At 45.3% G+C, this 25833-nt stretch overlaps 1 protein-coding gene across 9 annotated transcripts in view; it reads left to right on the top strand.

The window, feature by feature from the left end:
* Positions 1–6002: 6002 nt before the first annotated feature.
* PHF20 (PHD finger protein 20) overlaps positions 6003–25833 on the top strand; it is a 78507-nt gene continuing 58676 nt past the window's right edge. For 2 of the 9 annotated variants that reach the window (XM_035548244.2, XM_035548247.2), the window contains exons 1-6: positions 6410–6539; positions 8263–8318; positions 8794–8840; positions 10269–10316; positions 13116–13170; positions 19655–19769. In XM_035548244.2, the coding sequence (XP_035404137.1) occupies positions 19687–19769 (83 nt within the window). In that variant the 5' untranslated portion in view covers positions 6410–6539; positions 8263–8318; positions 8794–8840; ... (1 more) ...; positions 13116–13170; positions 19655–19686. Of the gene's footprint in view, positions 6097–6355; positions 6540–8262; positions 8319–8793; positions 8841–10268; positions 10317–13115; positions 13171–14796; positions 14925–19654; positions 19770–25833 lie in introns of those variants that run through there. The other 7 variants (XM_035548243.2, XM_035548246.2, XM_035548242.2 and 4 more) reach the window with 6 other exon arrangements.

A 25833-nucleotide genomic window follows, 5' to 3' on the forward strand; every position in this document is an offset into this window, starting at 1 on the left:
GTGAATTTCTGGCTGTTTTAGGCATAGCCTTTGCACAGGGCCTGGCGTTAGTTTTTTGTTGTTTCCTCCATCGTGTCCTGTGGATCTGCACACGGAAATGGTAAAAGCGATTCTGCCAGCTCCCAGCAACCTGCCCTCGGGTCTAAGCTCTGCACTCCACCCCAGCGCCTCAGGAGGCTGGGCAGCTGCTGGAGCACGATGGGTGGCTTTGGGGCCTCTCTGAAGGATGAGCTGGAGTGGCGGGGGGGGGGACCCGCTTTGGCACCCCAGTGTTACAGGAGTGGTGCCCACAGGGCCACCCATGCTGCTCACCCACCACCCCTCTTGGTAGAGAAGCTTTTTGCAGTCTCTCCTCCCCTTGTAAATGTGAGGTGCCCAGGAGTTGTGTCTCATCCCCCAAAATCCCAGGCTGTGGGAGACCAGTTTTTAGCCTAACCTTCACGTTAAGCTTTGCACTAAATCATCCCTGTGGCAAGACACAGAGGAACAGGGAAGCCTGCATCAGGAGCCCTGCAGCATAGCAGAGGGGCACAGATGGGAGAGTCCCTGGCCTGATGCTGCCCCAGCATGGGTTTGATGTGGGCACGGCAAACCAGTGGCAAATCAGCAGAACTGGCTAGTGGAGCTGGCACTGAGCTGGGGCTCTGCGGAGCAGCGCTCAGGCTCTGGCACACCCAGAGATCGTCTGTGGGACAATCATCAAGGATAAAATGGATAAAGGTGATTTGCTTGGTAAGTGTTGCTGCTTTTAGAGCTCCTGTTGTCCTGTAATACTTGTCACCCACACTTAATGGTGGAGAGAACCAGGTGCAGGTGGTTGAGGAACCATCTAGGTTCCATCCTTGAGGAGGGATGGACCGACCCTGTATAGAGCTGCTGGAGTTGAATACTTCCAGGTGGCCATGAGGGAAAACTTTTGGGACATATTGTAGCATTGAGTTGCTTATCAGTCAGTTTACCTTTCAAAGAAGGGGGCACCATTTCAAGACTCTGCCCAGTCCAGGAAGGTTTGAACCTACAGCTTCCAGGGGCTCCTCCTGCTGCAGCCTCCACCCAGAGCTTCCTCCTCCTCACCATCAAAGCCATTCCACTTTGTCTGAAGTGTTTGGTGTTTGCTGATATGGTAAAGGGAGCTTGAGTCCCTTCCTTGGCGGATTGCCTTCATCACTGCTGTCTGGAGGAGGAATATGGAGATGTGAAAACACAAGGTTGAATATGAAGTCTTTCTGCGAAAACGCAAGCAGAGAGAGCCCAGAGGTCTGGTTGCTGGTGTTGAGGGTCCCCAGGGAGGAGGGCAGGAGGGCTCAGGTGTTCACATGCACATCGGAGTTTCAAATTGAGGTTTCTTGGTATCGTAGTGCCTGCTTCACCTGCTGTTATTGGAGAGGAGGTGTCCCCTTGGGCCACCAGCCCTTGGGTTTAGCCAGCAGCTGCCATGTGCTGTTTGGCTTCTCACAGAGCGCAGGTGTGAGCTGGAGCCCAGTGCTGGGCTGCCGGGCCAGACCGCTGGTCAGAAAGAGAAACACAAGGGACTGGGACCTGAGCTGCCAGGCTTGGGAACTGGCAGGATTCCGGGCCCAAGCCCACGAAGCCATGTAGAAGCGCAAGACAAAGGTTGTTCCCACAAGGTGCTGCTTCCCCAAAGAAGAACTGATGGCCTGTGTCAGCTCATCTCCACTCACAGCCCCATTTCCTCCATCCCACCTTGTGCCAGCTCTGGTGCTTCATTCAGATCACAAGCAACAGCAGTGACCACACGGGCTGCAGGGGGAATGTGGAAAGCAAGGGGACAGAGGAGGAGTGGGGCCCCTCTCTTTTGAGGCCACTGAGCTATTAGACTGTTCCAGCATGTGGTACAACCTCCCCTGAAATGACCCAGCCTTGGTTCCTGCTGGGGAAGACAAAGGTGTTCCAACTGTAAACAGTACCCAGATACTGGGCTTGGCTGTCCCTGCAGTGTGTGCTACCTCCTCACTCTCAGGCAGACCCTATGGCTCCAGGAGCCACAAAAGGGGCTTTAGAGAGGGCCTCTGTTGCCTTGAGGCAGATGACCCCAAAGAGGATGAGGAGATGGAGGGGGCTACAGCCTTCCCCCTACTCCCAGTTGAATCAGCATGGGGGTGTCTAGGTGCCTTGATGTGCCTGCACGTCTCTGCCACTCTGCTCCATGGATGGGGCTGTGCTGGCCCTGCCCAAGCTGAGGGCAGACATCCTACCTGGAGATACACAGCCAGTTCCCAGCCTCTCTGGTTGCTCTGGCCAATAGAGAAGGGGTGAGAAAATGGCCTAAGCTATAAACTGCCCAGGCATGGAGTGCTTCTGTGCGGCAGAGGCACTGACTTGGCGAGTGATCCCCTACCCCTATGTGTGCCTCGGGGCCTTGCCCAGAGGTCAGCCAGACCTGGGGGGGCCTCCAGAAATGTTCCGACATGAGCCACTATGAGCAGGGCTGGACACAAAGCTCATCCTCGTACTGATCTTTGGTGTTGAGGGCACGGTCTATGGCTGTAAACTCCCCTGAGCCGTGCTGGCCCTCGTCTAATCCCCACCCAGCTCTGCAAAGCCCATGCTTGGGGCAGCCTCAGCACACCACCTCTGCTGGCAGCTGAGCCGCTCCATGCTCAAGCAGGGAGCGTGCGGCCTCCCTGCGCAGTGGCGCTGCTGAAGTGCGGGCTGCAGTGACCCCGCGTGGGCTGCACGGCACGCAGCTGCAGGCTCCCCTGCCTCTCGCTGGCCGGGCCCTTATGCAGGCGAAGATAAACTTCCACGGGCGCAGAGACACCCTTTGCATCTGCCACACCGGCCCCTTGGGTGGCTGGTCAAGGAGGAAGGGGGAGTCTTCTGCAGGGGATTTCTCCAACCAAATGCAGAGGCTGGCCTCACAGATGGCATTGCTTTGCAGCTGGTTCAGCCTCCTTTTATAGTCAATGCAAGAAGTGCTTTCTGATCGCGGATCCTCTTGTGCTGAAGTGGAGGCAGGAGGCTGGCTGGATGCGTTGCCCTTGCCACAACTTGCTGGATTTTCTCTCTTGAGATATGGGGAAACTGGTCAGCAAGCTCGGCTTGCCGACAGGCAAGAGAAGTGCCAGGGCCTGGAGCACACCCCTCAGCAGTTCAGCTGCCTGTGCTCAAGGCCAGCTTGGTGACAGCACAGTTGTAGAGCTGGCCTTGAAGAGAAAGAGGTGGAAAAGGAAAACACCTCACTGGGAACTTCCTCCTTCTTCTTTGGGAATGTCACCTAATCACAAAGCATCACCCTTGGTCTCTGCCTGAGCCAGGTCAGCTACTCCTGTGCCTGGCCGTGGATTTCCCTGACCCCAACACATGGACTGACTTTCTCCCTTGACCTTCCTGCCTCATCACTATGGGCTTGCATGCTGGACTCTTATCACTGTCACTGGATCTGTTCTGCTCCCCTTTTACCACTGGACTGCACAGTGTTGGGTAGGGCACTGCCTTCATGTTCTGTTGCCACCCCTGCTCCGGCTCGCCTGTCCCAGCACAGCACCCCACTCCTGCTGCTCCCTGACAGTGACTCACAAGGTTCAGGCACCTCTCATGTTGAATGCAGTAGGGACTTTGCAGGTGAGAAGAGCATCGCTTTCCAGAGTGGACAGACAAACCCTCCCTGGCCTGCAAAGCTCAGTTTGCCCACAGTTGGATTCATTGGTTTCTCTGATGTGTGAGACACTGGATCCCAACTGATCCAGCTGAACTCCTGAGGGGGGCTGGGACCTGTCCCAGACAGGTGAGTACCGTAGTCACACTCCTCTTCTGTTTACACTAGGCAGGGACAAGCTGGAGGCAGGCACAGCACTGCTCTTTGCTGTGGATGTCAGCGCAGGGGGAGGCTGTGTTCTCCAGGAAAGGCTGTTGCTCTGCAGTGTGTGAAAACAGGCAGGTATATCTAACATCTGAGGTTTTACAATAAATGTCAACCATGAACACTGACATCAGACACTGAATCTGAAGCTTGGACTATCCTCAAGGAAAAGGACATCACAAATTGGTATATACACTTCCATAGGTTGCCAAAAGTAGTTTGCTCTTGTGGGGGAGAAGGGGGCAGGAGGGAGATAAAGGGAGAATAAGACATTATTTCCTCCAGCTCATAAACAACGGGATCTAGAAAGACCCATTTCTGTAGGGAAGGAAATGGTTTCTGACACCTGCTTTCTTATGACAGATGTTCTAAGGCTCAGTGTTTTTTAAGTGGTGAAAACTCTTTAATAAAATATAGTGCTCTCAAAACAAAATGAAACAAAACCATAAACACTACAATTACATTTTAGTGAAAGTATAAAAACAAAAAAGGAAATCTCTTTTCCTCAAAACTTTGGAGTGATTTTGTTTAGTTGCTTTTTATTTTAATTCATTCTGCATTCTTTTTTTCTTGCCTCTAGAAACCTGCAATGTTAAAACCACATGTGAGATTCCCAGGTTAAAAAAAAAATCCAAACTGATAACTACATTTTCTGCTACTTTTTTTTTTTTTTTTCCTGTTATGGTATTTTTAGCAAGTCATCCTGCTTCCACAAATTCACAGCACACAGCTCACAAGCTGTGAGAAACATTAACATACAAGAACATCAGAGAAACATTAACACAGAAGGTGCTTTGCACCAGCCTTTGTGCTTGTTGGGTCCAGTTCTGTTCATGGCACTGGGGTGAGGCTGATGTCATTGGGTTTGTGCAGCGTCAGCAGTTTCTGTGATTATTTGGCAGGAGGAAGATGAGAGAAAAGTGCTTAGAGTCAGAGCTATGGGTTGCCCACTTACCTCGTTGCACGTGGCTGCACACACTGCTGGCACACGCGGGGAGGCAGGGTACTCTGCAAACTGGGAAAAAAAAAAAAGCAACTCCTTAGTGACCGAAAATTGTTTCAGCTTTTCTCCATGAAATGATCATTTGAAATAGAAGCGATTATAAGTTAAACTTGTAATGATGGGAAATGATACAGCTTTACTTCTTTAAATAACCATTTCCAAGTCGCTTCTGTTCTGTTCTGAGTGTCTTTAATAGGTCTGGGCGGAGGCAGGCTGCGCTGGCTCCCTGCCTTCCCTCCTCCCAGGCTGGCACTACCTGCAGCACGAGCCCTGCAGGCACCTTGGCCACAACAGCTCCCCTTTTGTCCCTCAAACCTGGCAGGTGACAATCATTCACTTGTCTGTGGCCTCTGGGCAGAAAATGATGGATTATTTCAAGCTAACCAACTGAACCAGGAGAGTTTATCACCCACAGTGACAAATACTGCAACATTTGAAGTTACGAACTTCAACCTGCAAAGATTTTGGCTGTTCTGTACCAGCTTGGTTTTTGGCTTTAAGTTATCATAAAACTCAGAAGAAGTGTTTCGATTTTCCTCTGCACTGCGCCATGCCTTCAGAAGGGCATGCAGCTCGGTCCGCACGGATGGGAAGCCAGCTGGATGAGGGGCGCAGCAATTCCCCCTGTCCGGCAGCGGCGGGGCCTGGCCCGTGAGGGCCACATCTTGCTCCCCATCCCCTTCCACCAGCTCAGAGTACTGGGTATCCAGATAACAACTAGTCTTGCTGGTAAAGACTGAGGCAAAGGCGGCATTAAGCACCTCAGCCTTTTCCTCATCTCTCATCACTAAGTTTCCCCCCGCATCCAGTAAAGGATGGAGATTCTCCTTAGTCCTCCTTTTCATGTCAATGTATTTACAAAAACATTTTCTCTTATCTTCAGGGACATGACTCACCAAGCACCATGTTCAATCTTTCCTCAAAAACCCCCAGAGGGACGGTGACGCCACCACCTCCCTGGGCAACCCGTTCCAATGCCTGACTGCTCTTTCTGAGAAGAAATGTCTCCTCATTTCCAACCTAAACCTCCCCTGGCGCAACTTGAGGCCATTCCCTCTAGTCCTATCACTAGTCATCTGTGAGAAGAGGCCGACCCCCAGCTCCTCACACCGTGGTTCGGGGTCACCGGGCGGGCCAGCAGCACGGGGCCGGGCCCCGGTTACAGCGCTGGGAGGCGCGACGACGAGCCCGGAGCAGGGAGAGCTGCCTGGGCTCCGAGCCGGGGGCCACAGAAGAGACGGACACAGTCCCTTTGGGCAGCGGGCACGAGGTTGTTTTTTTTTGGTTTATTTCACCCTTTTACGGAGCTCTTGCCGCGCCCCACACCGGGGGGAGCGCCCGTCGGGAGGCCGCTCGCCGGCAGGGCCGGGGCCGTCCCGCGGCGCCCCGCGCAGCCCCGCACGGCGCTGCCGGCGCCCTCCCGCCCCTCGCCCGCAACGCCCCGGCCGCGAGGCGCCGGCGCCGATCTGGAGGGGCCGGGACCCGGGACCCGGAACACGGTGCCCCGGCTGCCGCGCGGGGAGCGCGCTGCGCGCCCCCGCAGCGAGCGGGAGGGGCCGGCCCAGGCCCGCCTCCTCCGGCGGCGGGTGGCGGCGCCGCAGCGAGGCGGCCATTTTGTGGCGCTGCGCGGTCGGTGGCGCTGGGCTCGGAGCGCAGCGGGGCCCGGGGGCGGATTCGCTCCGCTCTCACCCTTTGTCCCGTGCAGAGCCCTCGGTAAGAGCGCGGCGGCGCCCGGGCGGGCCGGGCCCGCGCCTCCCGCCCGCCCCGCGCTGCGGGCCCGCGGCGTGGCGAGGCGAGGCGAGGCGAGGGGAGGGAGGCCGGGCGCGGCGCGGCGCGGCGCGGCTGGCACGCGGCCCCGCGCACAAAGGGCCGGGCCGGGCTGGGCCGGGCCGGGGGCGCCGAGCGGGCGCCGCTTCCGCCTCGCCGGGGCCGGGGGGCCTGGGCCGCGCCCCCGCCCCCCCGCTCCCTCTCGCCTCGCCTCTGCCCGCGCCCGGCGGCCCGCGGAGCCGCGCGGCCCGGCGCGGGCAGGTGAGTAGGAGCGCGCCGAGCGCCGGCGCCGCGGGGCCCGGCCGGCGGGGGCGGCCGAGTGACCTTGCGGCGGCGCCGGGGCCGGGGCCGGGGCCGGGCGGGCGGCGCCGCGGTGGCCGCAGGGCGCGGGGCCCGGGAGAGGCGGCGAAGGGGCCCCGCGGCGCGGGCGGGGGAGCGGCGGGGCCGGGTCCCGGCGGGGGCTGCGGCGGGAGGTGCGCGGCCGGGGAGGGGCCGGCGGCGGAGCCCGGCCCCGGCGGCGTCAGGAAGCGGCGCGGGGCCGCTCCCGGCCGGCCCCGGTGGGGCTCTGCGGGGGGCGTCCGCGGCTGCTCCGCGCCCGGCCCGGGGACGAAGCGGGGCGAAGCCTCGTGTGGGGCCGGCGCCCGCGGGCGGTACCGGCGGCTTCGGAGCGCGTCTGCACTCCGCTGCTGCCCATCTCCCTAAAACGTCTTCAGGGAAGCGAGATGAAGATCGCTCCCTGCGCGAAGCCGAAAGCTGCTTCACGTCGTATGCGTTTGATACGTAGAATCGACAGGCACCGTATTTTTTCCCGACAGACCTAGGTTCCAAATGGCTTACTTACGGGTTGTCGTACCGATTGGCTTGGGGCGCACACGCAAACCGTAGCCACAGTAGCACTGGGTTGATCAAGGAGGCTCTCAGTACCGTTTTGGGGAACGGTTACATCTCTACTGCTTGTTAAATATCCTGCTAGTATCGCAAACGGTTCTGTGATCCCATGCTATTGCTTCTAGCATAAACACTTGAATATAGACGAGGAGGGATATTTGAGTGTACAGGAGTCCAAACTGGATGAAATAAACTTATTCTTGCAGTGTACGGAATTTGGTATTGTACAGTATAGGCAAACGAAATGTAACTTGTTAAAAATAATGCTAATAACTTGAACTAATCTTATGTAGGTTTCTGTACAGAAGCTTGTAACTGAGCATCTGTACAAGAGAAATGCTTAGGACGTGGACTTGTTTAATTTTCTACTAAGAGCAAGGACCAGTTTCCAAAAAAGCTCAACGAGAAGACTTGTAGCAAAGATCATTTGCAGTATAATTCTTTATTTTTTTTGTATGACTTTCAGTAGTTCAGGAATTGAAGGTGGTTTGGATAAATACTGATTGTTTGACCTAAGCCAGCTTGTGGGAGAGTTCAGTTTACATTCTACTGATAACTTTGTTGGTGTGTCCTGAATGGAAATAATATTTCACTTGAGCAGTCTGAGAGTAAAATCTGCTTGCCTGTAATCCAGAGTAACTAATTAAGGTCAAGTTGGGAATGAGGCTAGAATAGTAGTTGCTCATAACAGTGCTGCCTTGATTGAAATGTAAGAAGCATATAATTAATTCTTACCTTTAATTGGATAAGTTCTCTGAAGCTCTTTTTCTTGCTCTTATAGTTCCTGGCTAAGCTAAGCCACGATATTGACCTAAATTCTCCTCTTGGCCAGGGAAGGTGGGCGCAATTCCTAATTTAATTGTAGGGGATGTTAAATTCTCTGTCACTGCATCTTTTATTTATATCTGCGTTGCTGGCAGCTCAGTATTGTCTGTGGCTGTAATTTGTCAAACCTTGACAGAAGCTGACACTGTTGCTGCACTGCTGCCACTTGTCTTCTCTTGCTGCCCATATGGCACTGTCCTGTGCAGATGTGAGCTGAGCTAAAGAATGTACATGGGGGGAGGATTTACTGTTGAGCCCCGTGCTTGCCTCAGTATTTAAACTGCATTCTTGATGGTTGCTTAATTGTGTAGATGTAGGTGGTTTTGTTGTTGTTTTTTCTTTTTAAGAATAATTGCAGATACCTTGCACATAGTGGCACATCACATTGAGAAGTCTCGTGAAGTGTTTGTAACATGTCTGTTCTTTTTTTTTTTATTATTATTTATTCCTTATCATCTTCAAACTTTTCTCCCTTGCTTGTTTACAGATTTTTCTTGACTTCTTGTGCCTCCTGTAGGAAAAGACTGTTTTCAGGTAAGAAATAGTGACTTACACCTTTCAATTTGTCTTTACTGTCAAAATGCCAGTAGCTATATCACCTATGTTGTTCAAAAAACTGTTGGGTCTGGTGCCTTTTAAGGCAGTGTTCTTATGAAAGATTTTTTTTTTTGTGGGTGCAAGCACCATTTTTAAGTGATCTTGTATGTGCAGGTGCATAGCATGTCCCGTGCTGACTTATGTGTGTGGCAGAAAATAACGCAGATTAGAACGTAGTGTTTACGGCTTTTTGAGACTACTTGCTAATTTCTTGACATGCCTTTGTGTGGTTTCACTGGGTTTGAGAACTTTCGGCAAGCCTTGTTTAGATTTAGCCAGCTGCAATCTGCCTAGTCTTTTCTTGAACTGTTTCAGGTAGGTTTCTGAAATGGGTTAGAAAGAAATGTACCTGTGTCAGTCTGTATCTCTATGTACCATGTTTTAAGGGGGGGGGGGGGGGGGAGCTACTGCTTAGTGGGTTGGGGTTTGGTTTGGTTTTGTTTTTGTATGAAGTTGGCACGGAAGAGCCTTTCTAGTCTTGTCGTTGAGGTTAATATACTAGTTTAAAAACAGGTTTATTCTTCTGCTATTTATACTCAGCACTTCTCTACCAAAGAAATGGAGAATATCCTCTAGTTCTGCATAATGTTTTAGTGAAGGCACTGCCTCGAATGTCTCGTGTTCCAGCTTTAAAACTGAATGTTTTTTAGGACACAAATGGCAGTGCCATTGATGGGGCTTGAGTTAGGGTTTTCTTTAGTTTTAAATCTGAAACCTAAAAGGCTTCAGTAATGTAGCAGAGCTTACAAAAAGTACCAGACTTGAGTTGCTGCTTGACTCTACTGAAAGTTGCTAATGGCTTCTGCACAACACGATCCCCTGTGTTTATATAGGTCCTCTGCCTAGGTTACAGCTCCATCTTCTCAGTATTGTTGTTACTGGTATTGCAAAAAGATGCACTGGCTTTTTTTTTTTCCCCTGATGCCTTTTCATCTCTGAGCTGGGGGATGAGTTCTACAAGCAGCCTTTAAGAGCACCTCTTTCTTTTCTTCTTGTAATAAAACTGTGAAGTTGCATCTTCCTTATAGTGTGACACATACACAGATACATGTCCGTAATGTATTATTGTGAATGAAAATGTAGTTTGCTTCATCAAATCTCAAGGCAGTGTAACTTGCAGTTTCACTTCCATTGACTGTGATGAAAATATCCTGTTCTTTAACAGGGGGAGGGTAGGTTTGGTCCTGCCCAGTCAGGAAGCAAACTACTTGAAAATAATGAAACCGACACTGCCATGTCTAAGTGTCAGAACGCTGAATACTGGCTTGTTGTAGAAGTGGCCTAAAGGATTTTCAGTGGTTGGTGTTGCAGGTGGTGTAGATTCTATGGAAAATGTTTTTCTTTTTTTTTATGCATTCTTTTTAGGTTGACTTCTTCAAAGAATCAGAAGTCCAGGTCCAGTTGCTGCTGCAGGTACTGTTACCAGGTCATTTCTGTGTTTTTCTTTTGACTCCATCCACTTTCAGTTGTTGCCTCTTACTCTGATAGCTACAGTACATGTTGATGCTCATTGATAAGAAAAATTTTAGGTTCAACGATAACCTGTAAATATATAGGATACCACTGGAATGTCCAGAGTGACCTCAAAGCCAGGGGCTGGACATAAGGTCACAGATAAGGAGTTGGTCAATTTACTACCTTAAGTTGTAAGTACTACCTTAAGTATTTTCTCTCTCAAATGTGGATTCTTCTTGAATACCAAGATACTGCTTTTAGAAGTGATGTAGATGGTAATACTTCAGTGCCACCTTAGCACTTAAAAGTTGGCAACTGTTTCCCTCACAGTATGAAATAGTATTGAACTCAGTACTGTAGGTCATGTAACCAAGCAGAAAATACATAGGCAAATTGAAGTCATGTCCTTTAGCCCTGCTGTTATTTTTTTTAAGGTATATTCTTCTTAAGAAGAAATCTGCTGTCTTTGTACAATAATGAGTTTGTCACATGAGTTTCTGAGCCCAGGTGTTGTTCCTTTCCTCATCCGCATCGCAAGGCTGTTCTCCAAACAGTTAGCACCTTTTCCAAGGATCTGAAGGATGCACAGGGAACTTTGTATGTTGTGGTTGTTTTTCTATTGCTTTTGAGGGAGTATAGAATGGGAATGAGAAATGGTCCACTTTTTTCATATTCCTTTCTTGATTGAGAAAGGCTCTGTAAGCCCATAGGTAGCCATTAGGCAGGGCAAGAGTATTTTCTTGGGGATGGTTATATACTCAGTGCATTCAGCATCGTGAAGTGGTATTATGCAACCTCAGGTAGATAAACAGGAGAAATTGTGTTGAGGTGCCCAATCTGCAGACTAAATTAGATCAATTCAGGTTGCTGTAGCTTTTTTCTACCAATCTCTCCTGCTCCTTGGAGAAGCTTGGCATGTATTGACTTGGAGAAGATTTGTGGATGAAGAAAATGTTCTTGGAGAATCTTTGTTTACTTTGCACATGACCAAAATGCACATCCCTGTGCCATGTGATGGATGTAACTTATTCAACAGAGGATATCTCTGTTAAAGGAAGAGGACTGCTTTTGGTCATCTTGGCTTGGGTTTGTTTACTTAGCTATACACGCGTGGCATGCTCATTGCAGCATGGATCGATGTGATGAACTTTGTGGTGATTTAGAGAAGTTTTTCATAAAAAATGATTCAGCTTGCTTGAGCAGTCTGCAGGTCTTCTAGTTGATAAACCTTTGAACTCTTAATCTATCAAACAGCAAGAACTCTCTCAATTTACGCCTTAAAATACCCTTCACACTGAACTTAATCTTTCTTAACTAAGATCTAAAATCAGAGAGATTTTAAGAACGTGAAGTTGCTAGATTTATTCAGTGACAGAATTGTTCTACATCAGTCTCTTTTTTTTCCCTTGATTTTTTTAGGCTGCTTTTTTGAACTAGTAGTCAGAATTTCTTCTAAATAAGTTTTTTCGTGTGTGTATATATGTGTATATATATAATATATATAAAGATACCTGAAATATTAAGAAAACATAAGAAAACTATATCTGAAAAGTCATGCTTATTATAATGTTATTTGAACTAGTTGAAGGCTTTTATTGCAGATAGGATTTTGATTGTTTTTCAAATTACCCGTACTAAAAGATCACTTATTAAGAAATCCTAAAAAAAAAAAAAAAGTTTTGCAGCAGAAATCCACCAGTATGAGTACGAATTGTATTACATCAGAAGTAATGACTTTTATGAATCCCAGTTTGCTGTAATTATTTGGCAAAAGAATTTTGATGTGCTTCCAAATTGAGACTGCTCAGGCATGTTGACCCTTTGACTCAGATCTGGCAGTCTTGGTTTTGTTTATGGGCTGCTTCTCGCGTTTGGACATCTCAGAATTGAAGCTTTTTTAAGCTTCCATGCTCAGAGTTAAAGAAAGTTTGGGCAATAAGAATATAATTGGTACAGTGACATTTCTGGGCTTCTCTCAGTAGTAGTTCTCATTGAACTCATGGGAAGAAAAGAGGGTGTTAGATTTGGGGTAGAGTAGTTGCACTCAAGTCTCTTTGAATGTTTCAGATACACTTTAAAATCTTACCTGCCAAATAGTGATTAGCTGGAAAAGTGGCACTTAAAAATTTTTGTAAATGAGGTAAAAGAAAGAAAACCACCAGTAGGAACTTGTTTTGTGTGTAGCAGTCTTTTAGAAGAGATGGTGAGCACAGACTGTGATCATCTCTGCTGGATATTTAGCCTCGTGTTTTGTCTAGGGCTATACATTCTCAATGTGCATGATAAAACTGAAGGTATCCTATAATGTTCTTTAAGTGCAGTTTTGACTACATGGTAGATTTAAATTGTTAATAATCTATTCAAACATATGTAGCTTGAATGTTGAGTAAGTTGCACGTACAAAGTTTTATATGCTGTCTACTCGCTTACTTTATGGAGTTATTCTGAAATACCTGGTGCAGAAAGAAGCAATAACAGTAAAGTTACTGGTGGCTTCTATTTCGTCAAGGATAAGTGATGGAGAAATTTGACCAGGATACTTGGGGGGAGAGGGGAGTGGAATGTCTTTAATGACCTTGCAGTTCATCTATAATTTGGATCACAGCAGCCTGGTGACCCTCTGTATTGTAGTATCTTCAGATTAAATTGATATTCCAGAGGTGATACTGTATGATTCTCTGTAGAGGAAGTATTTTTTTTGAACTCTGAAGTACTTATTGTCTCAGAATTCATGAGTATTTTTTTCATTTTCTATAGTTGTACAGCAGTGTTTGGAATGTACGTGGCCAAGTAAGCAACGTGTTTCTTCTTGGTGAGTATAAGCATGGATCTTCAGTTTTCTTAAACATAGCTTTTCTTTCTTTAACCTTTTTAAAGTTTTGTTTTAAATTCATGTTTTTCTTAATTCTTGCAAAGGCACTGTTGATCATATTCCTATAAATCTAACTCTGGTATTCTTAAAGCAGGCATTGCAGACTTTCAGATGAAGGAAAAAACAGCAGTTTGGTTAAAGTAGTTCTTCTTAAATGTAGTTTGTTTTATTTAGGAAAAATCTGCTTTACTTCATGTGGCTTAAACCCTTTTCCAAAATGTTTTTGCTTGTTCATCGTGCGAGTGTTTGTCTTTTATCATTAGTGTGTTACAAGGACAGGAAAAAAAAAGGAAGAAACCAGACTAGCTAAGTGGGAGATAAAATGACTGAAAAGCACTCTTTTCAGTATTGAGTACTTATTTCTTTAATTGCACTTGGTAATCTAAATAATTTTCATTACAGAAAAAATGTTTTCCTCTGTTTTTTTTAGTTGCCTGTGTTCATAATATCTGCTTCCGTGTTGGTCTCATCACCAGTTTGAATCAACAGCGTAGTTGTATGTGATATTGTTGATAGGTTGAAAATGGCATTCTTGCTGTCTTAGGGAGAACATGAGGATCTTTCTTGACCCAGGAAGGATAGTTTGTTTGCTAACACCTCTTCACTTTTGTCACTGAGTACTTCGAGTAAATCTTGGCTTCTCCATGTAGAGGAGGGTAAATGTAGGTTTTCTACTGGTGTCAGTTTGTTAGTCTACATTTGTAAACCAGAAGTATGTCTGAAATAAAATGCTAAGTTTTATGCTTTGAGCGAATGTTTTCAGTGTTAAGGAGTTAGCTATGCAGTATTACTCTTACAGAAGTTGCAAGTATCAGTTCAGGATCCAGTTTAGGTGTTGTGTTGCAGTTTATTTCCTGTGTAGGTGATTGAGTCTAGCAAACTTCTAAAGCAAGAAGTAAGTATTGGTTAAGATCTAGCTGAGAATCCTGCAAGGTGTACCTAAGTACAACTACGTGTAGTCTAGTGTCTTGTTTGGAGTGCCTTGGGGTAGAAAAAATTGAGATGTTAGTGTTCCTGGGAATTTGTTGCAATGTCTAATAGTCTTCATGTTTAATTCAGATTTTTTTCCTGTTTTTGCTCCTATTGCATTAAAAGAAAAGAAGAGACCAAAAAAGAACTTGGTTGAATATCTGCAGCATTGTGTTTGGAAAAAAAACAGTGATAAGCATATCTCCTGTAACTTATGGTTTTGTCCTGAAATTTTCTCATCTTGCTATGAAATGGTGTGTACAAACAAAATATGAAGCAGGTCCAGAGGATTGCTTAGATTAATAGCTGGTACAGGAACTGTTTTTTAAGCGTAGGGTAAAATACAGTGAGGCATACTTCGCAGTAGCACTGAAGCTCTAGGCAAAACTTGTTAGGCATGGCACAGGCAAAAAAAAAAGTCTGTTGTAATCAGCCTCCCCAGTCAGTGCCAAAATAGTTTTCAAAAGTGGTAGTTAAACGTTTGTGAGATTCTTATACTTAGTCTTCATAAGATGCCATTAGAATTTCATAATGTAAACGGTGTCTTTAAGTACTGTTTTGCAGTCTGATACAGCCATTACCTTTTCTCATCTGCAGGTTTGTGGTTTCAGCACAGCATGGCTGTGGTCATCCACTTGCAAGGTCTTCGATTGTGGTGGGGACCATGGACTTCTCTGGATTGACCATTCCTGATGGGGGCATGCATATTGTAGGGGGGAAACTGGGTGAGGCTTTCATTGTTTTACCACTGATGCAAGGGCTGGTATGATGTATGCAGATGGTATAAGTAAGAGGTCAAAAGTAATTATTGCTGAGCAGTAAAAACCTTACATGCAAAATGTGATTGGACTTGGTCCTTGGCAGTTTCAGAATGTGCATTTAGATATGCTAGCAGTATTGTTATGCTGTCTAGTGCTGGAGTGAATGGCAGAGTCAGCTTATGCTTTGTGGAATCCCCTCTTATCCTGTCTTAGCATAGAAACTGCTTATACTGCTATATGTAAAGGAAGCAAAATACACTTGGGTTTTCTGTTGCTTGTATAGGACCTATATTTCAAATCTTGGGGCTAGGTTTAGAAGTCCAGCTTTGAGTTATGCTTGTACTGCATCTCCAAAGAACGCAGGACAACCTCTTGCTGGTTCCTTTCACTTCCTGGTTTCTCAAGTGCTTTTTGTTAAACTGATACCTTTCCTACCTACCCTGTCTCCTCTTCTCTGTAGTCCTGTGGAACCACCAGTAATGTAGAATGCCTGTTGGAATTGGACAGCAAGCTTACCACTCCAAATAAAACTTAACACTGTTTTGTACTGAGTGTTTAAGTATTTTATTTTTTTATGCAATCTGCCAAAGCTAACCACGCTCCTTTATGAAGCCAGAGAACTATGGTTATTCATCGAGTTCCTCGTTTTTTGTGAATTGGGCTCTGTTGGCAGGGTGGAGGGAGATCCCTGGTTTGGCACAGTTAAAGTACAAAGACAGGCTGAATTGTGGGAGCGAATTTGCCTTCTAAGCTGCTTATGAAATACTGAAGTAGTACTCAGTTTGGAAGTGGAACTGGTTTAAAGGAAGGGTTTTGTTTTGGTGTGATTGTAGGGAATGTTTCAGTCATAGTCACGATTGATTTGGAAGGCATTGTTTGCAAAGGTAGCTTGGAAAAGACTGCAGTGATTCTGCAGTTTTCAGAGAGAAAATAAGAGGCTGGTATTGGTGAGTCTGCCATAACTGCTCAGTCGTATTTTACATGACAATATGAAAGAATTATTCAATTTCTACAGAAACCTTCTTTTGTCAAAACTTACTGATGCAACAGATTTGGGGCTAAGCACTCATGGGAGCTTAATACTGAAGAGAGTAGGAAATGCTACAGATGAGGGTATGCAGGACCTGTTTAGTGGAGCAGAAGGCTTGTTCTGAAAGACAAAAATCATGATTCCCAAAGGGATCTATTAATTTAAGTGTATTCTTCTCTGCATTGTCCTTACATATAAATGTACCTTCCTAATTGGTACCTGTAAGTGTTTGAATAGTCTTTTAAATCTAAATCACTTCACCCTGACTCTTACAGGGAAGGTAAGGCTCTCTCTTTTAAACACCAGAAATATGTGCTTCTAGTCACACAGGTTTGGAAATGCTTTCTGTTGAAACTAGCAACTTGTCCAAATTCTAAAGTAATGGTTTCTGAAATGCTCCTCTAATTTTTATAGTGGAATAAGAAGCTTTAGAGAAAAGCCTTTCAGCTTTGGGGGTAGATCTAGTAACCACCACTTGCTTTTCTTGTGGTCTTGAGCACTTGAGGAAAATGGATTCCCGGAGTTACCAAAGTGAAAGGCCTGCCTGTGTCTTGTTTTAGTTGCCAAGTCAGTATAAATTAATTTTCTGCTAGAGACCGTCTGGAGTTGTTTTTAATAATCTGTTCTGGTATAGTCTAAAGTTTTTAGGTAGTTACAGCAGGAGTGGACAGAGAACCTAAGGTATGAACCATGAAGCAGAGGAAAAACGCTGTGTTCAGTGTTGTCTTTCTGAGCAGCGAGGTACTCCAGAAGGTCAAGGTCATGCTGGTGCAACATGGAGGGGTTTAGGTTTGCCTGTTGGCCCTGTTCATGAAGAGCTATGTGATGGCTCCCAGTAAAGGTTTTATCATCTGCTTTCAGCCTTTCTCTAGGGCTGTACATTTAAGTGTAGAACTCTTGAGCTCCTTTACCAATTTATCTGTGTTGTGTAACGTTCTGGCAAGTATATATCTGCTGGAGGAAGCCATTCCTGAAACAAGCTGCAAGTGAAGAAGACAGCCTGGTTTGCAGGGCATGTAAGCATAGGGACTGCTGGATTGAGTTAAATAGGATCAGAGGGATGTGAGAACCCAAAGGAGCCCAAGTTTCATGATGCAGAAGGGGAGAGGAAGGAAGAACGTGGGGAAGGGGTGGTGATGTGGGTGGTTTTTTCCTTAAATTTTTTGCTCTTGTTCAACTTCCTGATCAGCTGCCTTGTAACAGGCTTGGCTGAGTTGGTGAGGGGTAGTAAGTGTGTGCTCTAACAAATGGTGATGTTCAGCTGACTAGCTGTGAGGAGGAAAGTTCAGTTTTAGAGGACTTGCAGCCCCTCTAAATAAAATTAAATGATTTCTGTTTTTTCAGGTTTCCCTTTTGTTGTGATGCTCTTTAATTCTTTTTATTTTGATATTTAACTGAAACCTTAAGACCTTCCTTGCCAAAGTTGCTGATGTTTATGTGTAGAAGCCCTATTGTACGAGATACTGCTACTGAAGTCATGAGGCTGGTATGCTCCTCTTGCAGGCGAGCTGGAATGAGTGCCTTGCAGCTCTTCCTGAAGGGGGCTCCCCTGTAGAGCTTCATTAGCGTACTTGTGGCATTTAGGAGTACTTGGTCTTTGCGTGTCCCTGTCAGTGAAATGGAAAAAAGTAAGTTCACTTGGACAAGAGTCAACTTGCAGCCCCAAGTTCTCCTGTGTTACAAGCATTAAGCAACATGTATGTCAACTCTGTTGGGAGGCATTGAATTCTGTTGCTAATGCCAGAAAGTGATATTTCATTGATGTAGATCTGTTGAGGAAGTAGAGGATGTTTGAGGTGTAGGTGGATAAGCTGTTTAAAAAAGAAAAAATAAATTTTCAGTTACTTCTTAGATTTTCAGAATAGTGTTAGTTGTTGGTGGGATTTTTTTTTTATTCTTAGTGTTTTTTCTTCAGAATGTAACCCCCCCAGTCTTCTTTAATTTCTTTTCCCCTCCCCTTTTCTAATTAAAAGCTATGGAGCTGGAAGGTAACACCCACACCCCCAAATGTCTAGCCATGTAAGACAGCACTGGTTCTGGTTCCTGGACTGATTCAGAGCCATGCTGGGTTAGTCAGCTGTTTATCAGATACTCTAGAAAAGTAACTTGCAGTGATTCTCAGTTCCTAGGTGGCTAAAATATCTTGCAGGTAGTGTCAATGAATCACTGTGTAGTGAATTGAGCTTGCTGCCAGTAGCAGTTTTTTTTTCCCCATACATTTGCAGGCTGTTTTAATAGTAGAGAAGGTAGGTATAAAGCTGTGCTTCAGAGGAAGAGAACAGGTAATCTTTTGGTAGAGCAGTTTCTTTGTAATGTGCTTGTGATGCTTGAGGTTGTGGGGGTGCCTATGTGGCCCTCCCATGACAAATGGCCTGGTATAGAAAGTGTGTCAGTGGAATAGCTTTTCTCTGCAATAGAAGCTTTATGACTTTCTTAAAGATTTTTGGTTTTCAAACCACGTTTGAACTCTGAGTAGTTCTTCATAAAATAATGTTAATCTTTTTATAGGTGCAGCTCAGCAGATGTCATTGCTGTTAATCTATCCTGTGAAACAAAATGCTACTGCTTACTTCAGATGCCTGTGCATGTCTACTCATTCTTGTAGCATGAGACAGTTTTGTTTTTTTTAATTTAATTTGCATCCATTTTATACACCTTTATTTGAATCCTCAAGATATAGGAGGAAGCTCTTCCCTCTGAGGGCAGTGAGGCCCTGGTCCAGGTTGCCCAGAGGAGCTGTGGATGCCCCATCCCTGGCAGTGCCCAAGGCCAGGCTGGATGGGGTCGGGGGTAGTCTGGGCTGGGGGCAGGGGCCCCTGCCCACGGCAAGGGTTGGGGCTGGGTGGGCTTTAAGGCTCCTTCCAACCCAAACATTCTGTGATATTCTGTAATGTCTTCTTACTGTAGGCTATAAAGCATACTCAAATTTTTGGATCTTGTGAGCTTAAAGACTACAGGAACGGATCATAATTTGTATCTTGTAATTGTGGGAAGTGACGGACAGAAATCTGGGAGAAGTAGCTCCTGATCAGGCTTTATACAAAATGTACCTTTGGCAAGATTTCTTAAAATGTTTATCTGTTGGAAATATGTGTTAAGAGACTTTTTTCTTTCTGGTTAAAATGGTGGAGAAGAGGGAAGAAAACATAAATATGGAAACAGTTTAGGCAGTTTTCTAAAGTTGGTTAAAGTATCTGCGTAATTCTTTAAACTCCTGCATTTGTAGTGATGAGGTGACATAGTATTCAAGAGTGTTTCACTAACATAGTAGATTTTGAAAGATTGTTACTGTGTATGTTTTTGCCCACTTCCTATTTACTGGATTCCTTTTTTTCATTAAAACCAGGAAGGGGAGGGGGGAAATAACATGAAACTTTTCTCTCAGTCTTGAATAAACATTGGGTTGCGGAGTTCTTAATTGACTGACAGACAAAGGTTGAGCTTCAATCTTTCCTTGTCTGGTAGCTATCCTTTTGAACACATTTCTTGAATGATTCTGCACACTGTCACTTGGGAACTCTTGTTTAAGAGGTAATTGTCCCCACTACTTCCTGTGAACAAGAAATACTAGGGTCCCTTAACATCTAGCTTTTGGGGGTTATGGTGCATAAGTTTATTTTGTATGTGTCTTGATTAGTGATTGATATTTAATTGCATTTTTCAGGGGAATAAAATCAGCAGTGTTGATTTTACAAAATGACAAAACATCCTCCGAATAGAAGAGGGATCAACTTTGAGGTGGGAGCCCAGTTGGAAGCCCGTGACAGATTAAAAAACTGGTATATTTTTAAAAACATTCATATTATATTAACTCTAAGTCTTTAATATATTAAACATTTTATATTGATACCGTATTTAGAGTCCTGGTCGTTTGTTTTTAGGAAAGTGGTTAATTTCTAGCAGTTTATATACCAGTGCTTAAAATGGGCAATACGTGCTGATCTGGTGTGCTGGCCTTTTAAAATGTGTACTAGTGCTATATGTCTGGGAAATAGGACTACATAGACCTAGCAGGGCTTCAGACTGGTACTCTGGAATTCACATTTTAAATTCTGTGCTATACACAGAGTAGTCATTGTGAAGAGATAAATCCTTTGAAGTAGAGAGTACCTGAGGTAGTTCCTCAGTATTTCCTTTCCCATTGCTGTTAAGAAGTTGTAGGCTTTAAAGTCTGAAACTTGTTATAGCCTGAGGGTGGTCAGCCACCAAATTAATGAACTGGATGGGGAAATGCTATTAAGTTTGGAATGCTATTGAGCTTGTCTTGCAGACTCGAGTTGTGAGGAAGAAGACTTAGCAACTGCAGCAGGAGGGAAAAAAGGCCTAAAAGTTAACTTGGGGTAACTGAGTCAATTTGGGCTAAGTTTGAGCCAACTTCAAACCTTCTGTTTAGATAATGTTAAATGTAGCTCTTTATGGAAAGAACATGAAGCGCAAATATTAAGTTATATTTTATGTTGCCTTTCCTGTGTGACTGAGAGTTGCATAGGTAAGGCTTCAGTCCGAATCTGCATGTATCTTTTGTATTCTTGAGCTTTGTGTATACAAGAAATAATTGTCAAGCCTACAGAAAAGGTTTCTTAGCCTGTCTGTAGTGTAGGCTTACTAGAGGTACAGTTTAGTATAGATCACATTTGAGTAAGACTAAAAATTCTGGTTAGTGACTACCTATCTGACATGTTTGGAGAACAACAGTGGCTCGAAGTATGAGTATGTAGCTCTTACGTGGGAAAACTTGGCAGGCTGGGATGGAATTCAACACCCACTACTTTCCACATATCCCTTGACTTAAAATTGAATTTTGTATGTACTAAGTGTCCAAAACCAAACATGTTTGTTTTTTAAAAGCTCTTGATTTTAAATGACGTGTCTTGTATGCTGTTCTGCAACTTAGTTTTGATTTTTTTTCTTTGCTTGCTGAGTTTTGGAAACCTGGGTCAGAAAGTCCACGTTTCCTTGACTGGTAATCTCTATATATTTCTGTATTAAGGGGTTATGAACCCAAACCTTTAAGAACTGAGGGCTTATTTTCTCTTAGCAGTATTAGCAGTGACAGACTGGGGACACCTGTCCAATCTCTTTCATAGAAGGTATGGATTTGTAGAGGACAGCAGACTATTTTCCTGTGGTACTTTCACCTGCCCCTGCATGAACAGGACCACTCTCTGATACGGCTACAATGCACTCCTTTTATGTGGATATAAAATTTTCTGTTTCCAAGTGCTTTCTCTTTTCCTTCTAGATCTTCAGAGGTCCAAGCTTTTTGTTTTGTTGCTTTCTTGGTACTTAAAGAGGAAGTCTCCTCTTTAACAGAGGGCTGCCTTTGATTTCTGTGCTCAATACCAAACACACTAGTCAATTAGTGGGCCGGTATTGCTTCTCAAATTGCAGTAGTGCTTTGGAAAGTGTTTCATATCAGAGCCTCATTTACCTCCCTTTCATGGCAACAACTCTTGCCCTGGAATGCTAGTTCAGGACTTCCACGGTGTTTGGATATGATGCCAGCCTCCCAACCCTATTGAATAGAAAAAGTTTGCACATGCCAGCAGAGGAGTCAATGTAACAGCTGCTCCTTGCCGGACTGCAAAGTGAATGTTGTGTCACTTAGATCGCATATCAAAGGTTGCTTTGGTGTATCTTAATGATCATAATGTATTGAATGTGTGCTTAAATTCCTGATGTTGGTTGTCTGGGTAACCTAGGCTTGAGCTCCAGAGAGTACAGTGAGTACTTATGGTGCTTGTCTTATTTTAAAGGCTTGGCTGACACATCAGGGCTGGCATGAAGGACCTCTGACAATGTCTGCTAACCTTAAGGCACTAAAGGGGAAGAGCTCTGTCCATCAGATGGGCCTTCATGCATGCACAATGTTCTCTGGGTACACAGTGCTGGGGTTCAGAGGATGGAGTAGTGGGACTGCTCTGGTAGCGCGATCCTGAGGCTAGAGGGTCCTAAAGAGGCCAGCTGTGATGATGACTCAGGTGCACATGCTGTCCCTGCTGAATTGAGTTCTTGACACTTTTTGAACTGGATCATTTAAAATCTTCACTGTTGGCTAGCCCCAGATCTGGTTTCTTAACAGAAAAAGGATGACACTGCTCTGGATGCCTCCAGTAGCGAACAGTGACATCTCTTGTATTACCATACTTTAATAACACCTCTTTCTAGTTCTTTCATTTGCTGTGCAAATAAAATGGTTATAAAGAAACTTTTGATTCTAGTTGAGGTTCTCGAATATTGAGATCAAGATTACTCTTGCTAGGATAATTGTACTGCCCTGTTACGGTAAAGGTTGTTTAATTGTTCATGCTGTCAGAATTTTGTTCCACTACTGAAAGGATAGAAGCTCATAGCTGTTGTCCTCCTAGACATTTCTGTTCTTCTTAGCGTTGTCTTGACTACACTAAGCTCATCCCTTCCTAGCTCCAGGAAAAAAAGGGGTGTTACAGCACTTGCAATTAAGTATATAGGAAAGAGATACAAATTATTCCAGTACTGAGAGAGGGGAAGTACTTCAGTCAGCACTGTGATTTTTGAATTTCCAAATACTCCTACAAAGAAAAGGGAAGGGTTTACACTTGTCTGTACAAGAAACTTATTTTCATGTTGTTTGCTATGCTCTGACAGCTGTAGTCTGAAGTTGCTAGTCACTGCTAATCCCTGTCTGATGAGAGTTATGCTGTTTTGAGATTTTGACTGTTGCTTGGGTGTTCTTATCAAAACTTATTCCCATAGTTTGTGCTTCTTGGAGGTTTTCCCTTACTTGCTGTTTAGTTAGCTCATTAGGCATAAGGCCTTGAAAGATGCAAACTCACGGTTCCTTTTGAATTGAGCTGGAAGGCCATTTGTTTTAGTCTCCTGATAAATCGTACAAAGTGGTCTGATTGCAGCTTGTTTTTCACAGGTTGTTGGGTAAATACTCAAATCAGTCTCTGCCAGTGATTTCTTGCCCCAAATCAGTTAGTTGCTCTGAAAGCCCATTAAGCCAGCTTACTGCTTCCTTTGTGGTTTGGGAGAGGATGACCCATACCTGGATGCATGGCAGTCTGCGCTTTTCATGCCTTGTAGTCCAGACTTCATTCAGCTGTTGGCTTTTCGCTTTGCATATCCTTCCATAGTGTGTTTTCCTGATTAAACAAGTTCCTTAAGTTACCTCTGTCCCATGGCAAGTTCACAGGCTTTTTGGATATGCTTTTTATGAATGTTTATAGGGATATGCTCTATTGCTTCTAGCACTTCTGTGTATATCTGTGTGGACTTGTGCCTCCTGAAGTGGCATGCTTGCTCAACACTTCGAAGGCTAGGGGATAAATGCTGGAGGAAGGAAGCTTGCAGTGTCAATGTGTAGTGCTCAGAGCTGTTGAGAACCTGTGAACTTCTTTTCTTCACTTTAAAGTTTCCAGGCACAAGGCAGTGCCATGGAGCTTTGTAGCTGAAAGGAAGGTAACATTGGGGAGGGCCGTTGAAGTTTCTGGCTAGATGTAGCAGAGCTTCTAGTAGATTTTGTGTTCCAGTTGAGCACTGAACGTTGTTCACTGACGGTGGTTGCCTCAAAAAGGGAAGATGTTCAGACTTTCCCGTATGTTATCCAGGAACTGCAGTTCACCCACACTGGCTCTCAGCCAGGCTAAAAATTGAGTCTTACTGTCAAGTATGTTTTTGCTGCTCTTGTTGATAGATCAGTGTCTCTCCCACTATCAGGGGGCCTTTAGAAGGTGTGATGGAATAGGTGCATATGGTGCATATGATACTGGTGCACGGTTCCCAGATGGCAGTTCTTGTGGTGAAGGATCCTGTTCTTCCTTTCCCTGTATGAAGAAGGAAATAGTCTTGGACTGTATAGTTTGTTGGCTCCTGTCGCGTGAGCATGTCTCTCCCCTGCAGGAGAAAATCAGTGGATTGCGTGGGTTTATCAGAGATGGATGTCTTTGTAGAACAGATCATTAGTTCAAGTCTGTTCTTGATCATTCTTTATCAGTATCCCTCTTTATCTTTGAGAATCTGGATGAGCTTCAGGCAAGAACTTCCTTCTGCTGGTCTCTCATTGAGAGGGCCTGGAAATTCTTGCCTCCATTTTTGCTGTTCTATGCAGGGAACTGGGTAATGATTTTTGTAGTTACCTCTGCTGAGTGTTTTGTAGTTGCTGAGATATGTAAGAGAAAGCTACCTTTAATAGAACTGTGTTATATGTGGAAGGACTCTGAATCTTTCTTCCTTATTAACCTGAGCAGTTTTGGGTTTATCTGGACCAATGGGCTGAGGCCAACTGTATGAAGTTCAACAAGGCCAAGTGCCGGGTCCTGCACCTGGGGCACAACCCCAAACAGTGCTACAGGCTGGGAGATGAGTGGTTGGAAAGCTGCCTGGCAGAGAAGGACCTGGGAGTATTGGTTGAGAGTCGGCTGAGTATGAGCCAGCAGTGTGCTCAGGTGGCCAAGAAGGCCAACAGCATCCTGGCTTGTGTAAGAAGCAGTGTGGCCAGCAGGGCTAGGGAAGTGATTGTCCCCCTGTACTCGGCTCTGGTGAGGCCGCACCTCGAGTACTGTGTTCAGGTTTGGGCCCCTCACTACAAGAAGGACACGGAGGTGCTCGAGCAAGTCCAGAGAAGGGCAACGAAGCTGGTGAGGGGTCTGGAGAACAAGTCTTATGAGGAGCGGCTGAGGGAGCTGGGGTTGTTCAGCCTGGAGAAGAGGAGGCTCAGGGGTGACCTTATCGCACTCTGTAGGTACCTTAAAGGAGGCTGTAGCGAGGTGGGGGTTGGTCTGTTCTCCCACGTGCCTGGTGACAGGATGAGGGGGAATGGGCTCAAGTTGCACCAGGGGAGGTTTAGGTTGGATATTAGGAAGAACTTCTTTACCGAAAGGGTTGTTAGGCATTGGAATGGGCTGCCCAGGGAAGTGGTTGAGTCACCATCCCTGCAGGTCTTTAAGAGACGTTTAGATATAGAGCTTAGTGATATGGTTTAGTGGAGGACTTGTTAGTGTTAGGTCAGAGGTTGGACTAGGTGATCTTGGAGGTCTCTTCCAACCTGGATGATTCTGTGATTCTGTAAATGCGACGTCTCTTGGCCATCACCCAAAAAAGGAAGTTACTTCTTAGGAAGGAAGGAGTAAAGATAACCCTACCATAAGTATCTCCTATCCTATTTTCTTTCTCCTCTATAGCCTTTGCTGCATGTGTCCTGATAATATACAGGAACGAACTAATGGCAAAGCGTGAGGTGAGGTATGTGGTTTTAGGCAGGGCCTTAGGTTGTGGCTGCAGTGCAAGTCTCTGGTGTGGAGTATTTGCAGCTCTTTTTGAAGAAGTTACGGACATCTCATATCTTCTGAAGGATTTCAGTTGTAGGTAACCTTTCTTTTGGTCTGTATGGGTTTGTAAAGTAATACTCTGTATTGTATTTTAAGTCTCAATTCATTCTTTTTTAGTTTTATTTTTAGTGTTAGGCATCCTTTTGAAATGCCACGTTTTTCTGCCCCTACCCCTTGTTCTGTCTTCTTAAGTGTGATCTATAAGTGTGATTTATTAGGTAAAGAATACTTGTGGGTTTGAGGGTGTTTTTTTTTTTTTTTTTTCTTTTAGGCCTTTGTTCCAGAATTCAGTGGGGTCTTGTTTCCAGTTATCTGGAAGAAAAACATTGACAAGTGAAGGTTTTCTCCTGGTGCTATTACTGCAGAGGGAAAATTTCAATATTTGGGGTGTTATCTTCAGTTGGGATAGTGAAATGTGCTGTGATTCTGAAATACATACTTAAATTGCAAATTACCAATGCAATTAAAGAAATGCATAGATTGAGGTCTTCCTGATGAGAAATCCCTGTGTGTGCCCTCTCGCTGGTTCCTG

This window comes from Cygnus atratus, chromosome 16, assembly GCF_013377495.2.
Source record: "Cygnus atratus isolate AKBS03 ecotype Queensland, Australia chromosome 16, CAtr_DNAZoo_HiC_assembly, whole genome shotgun sequence".
Classification (NCBI taxonomy): Eukaryota; Metazoa; Chordata; class Aves; order Anseriformes; family Anatidae; genus Cygnus; species Cygnus atratus.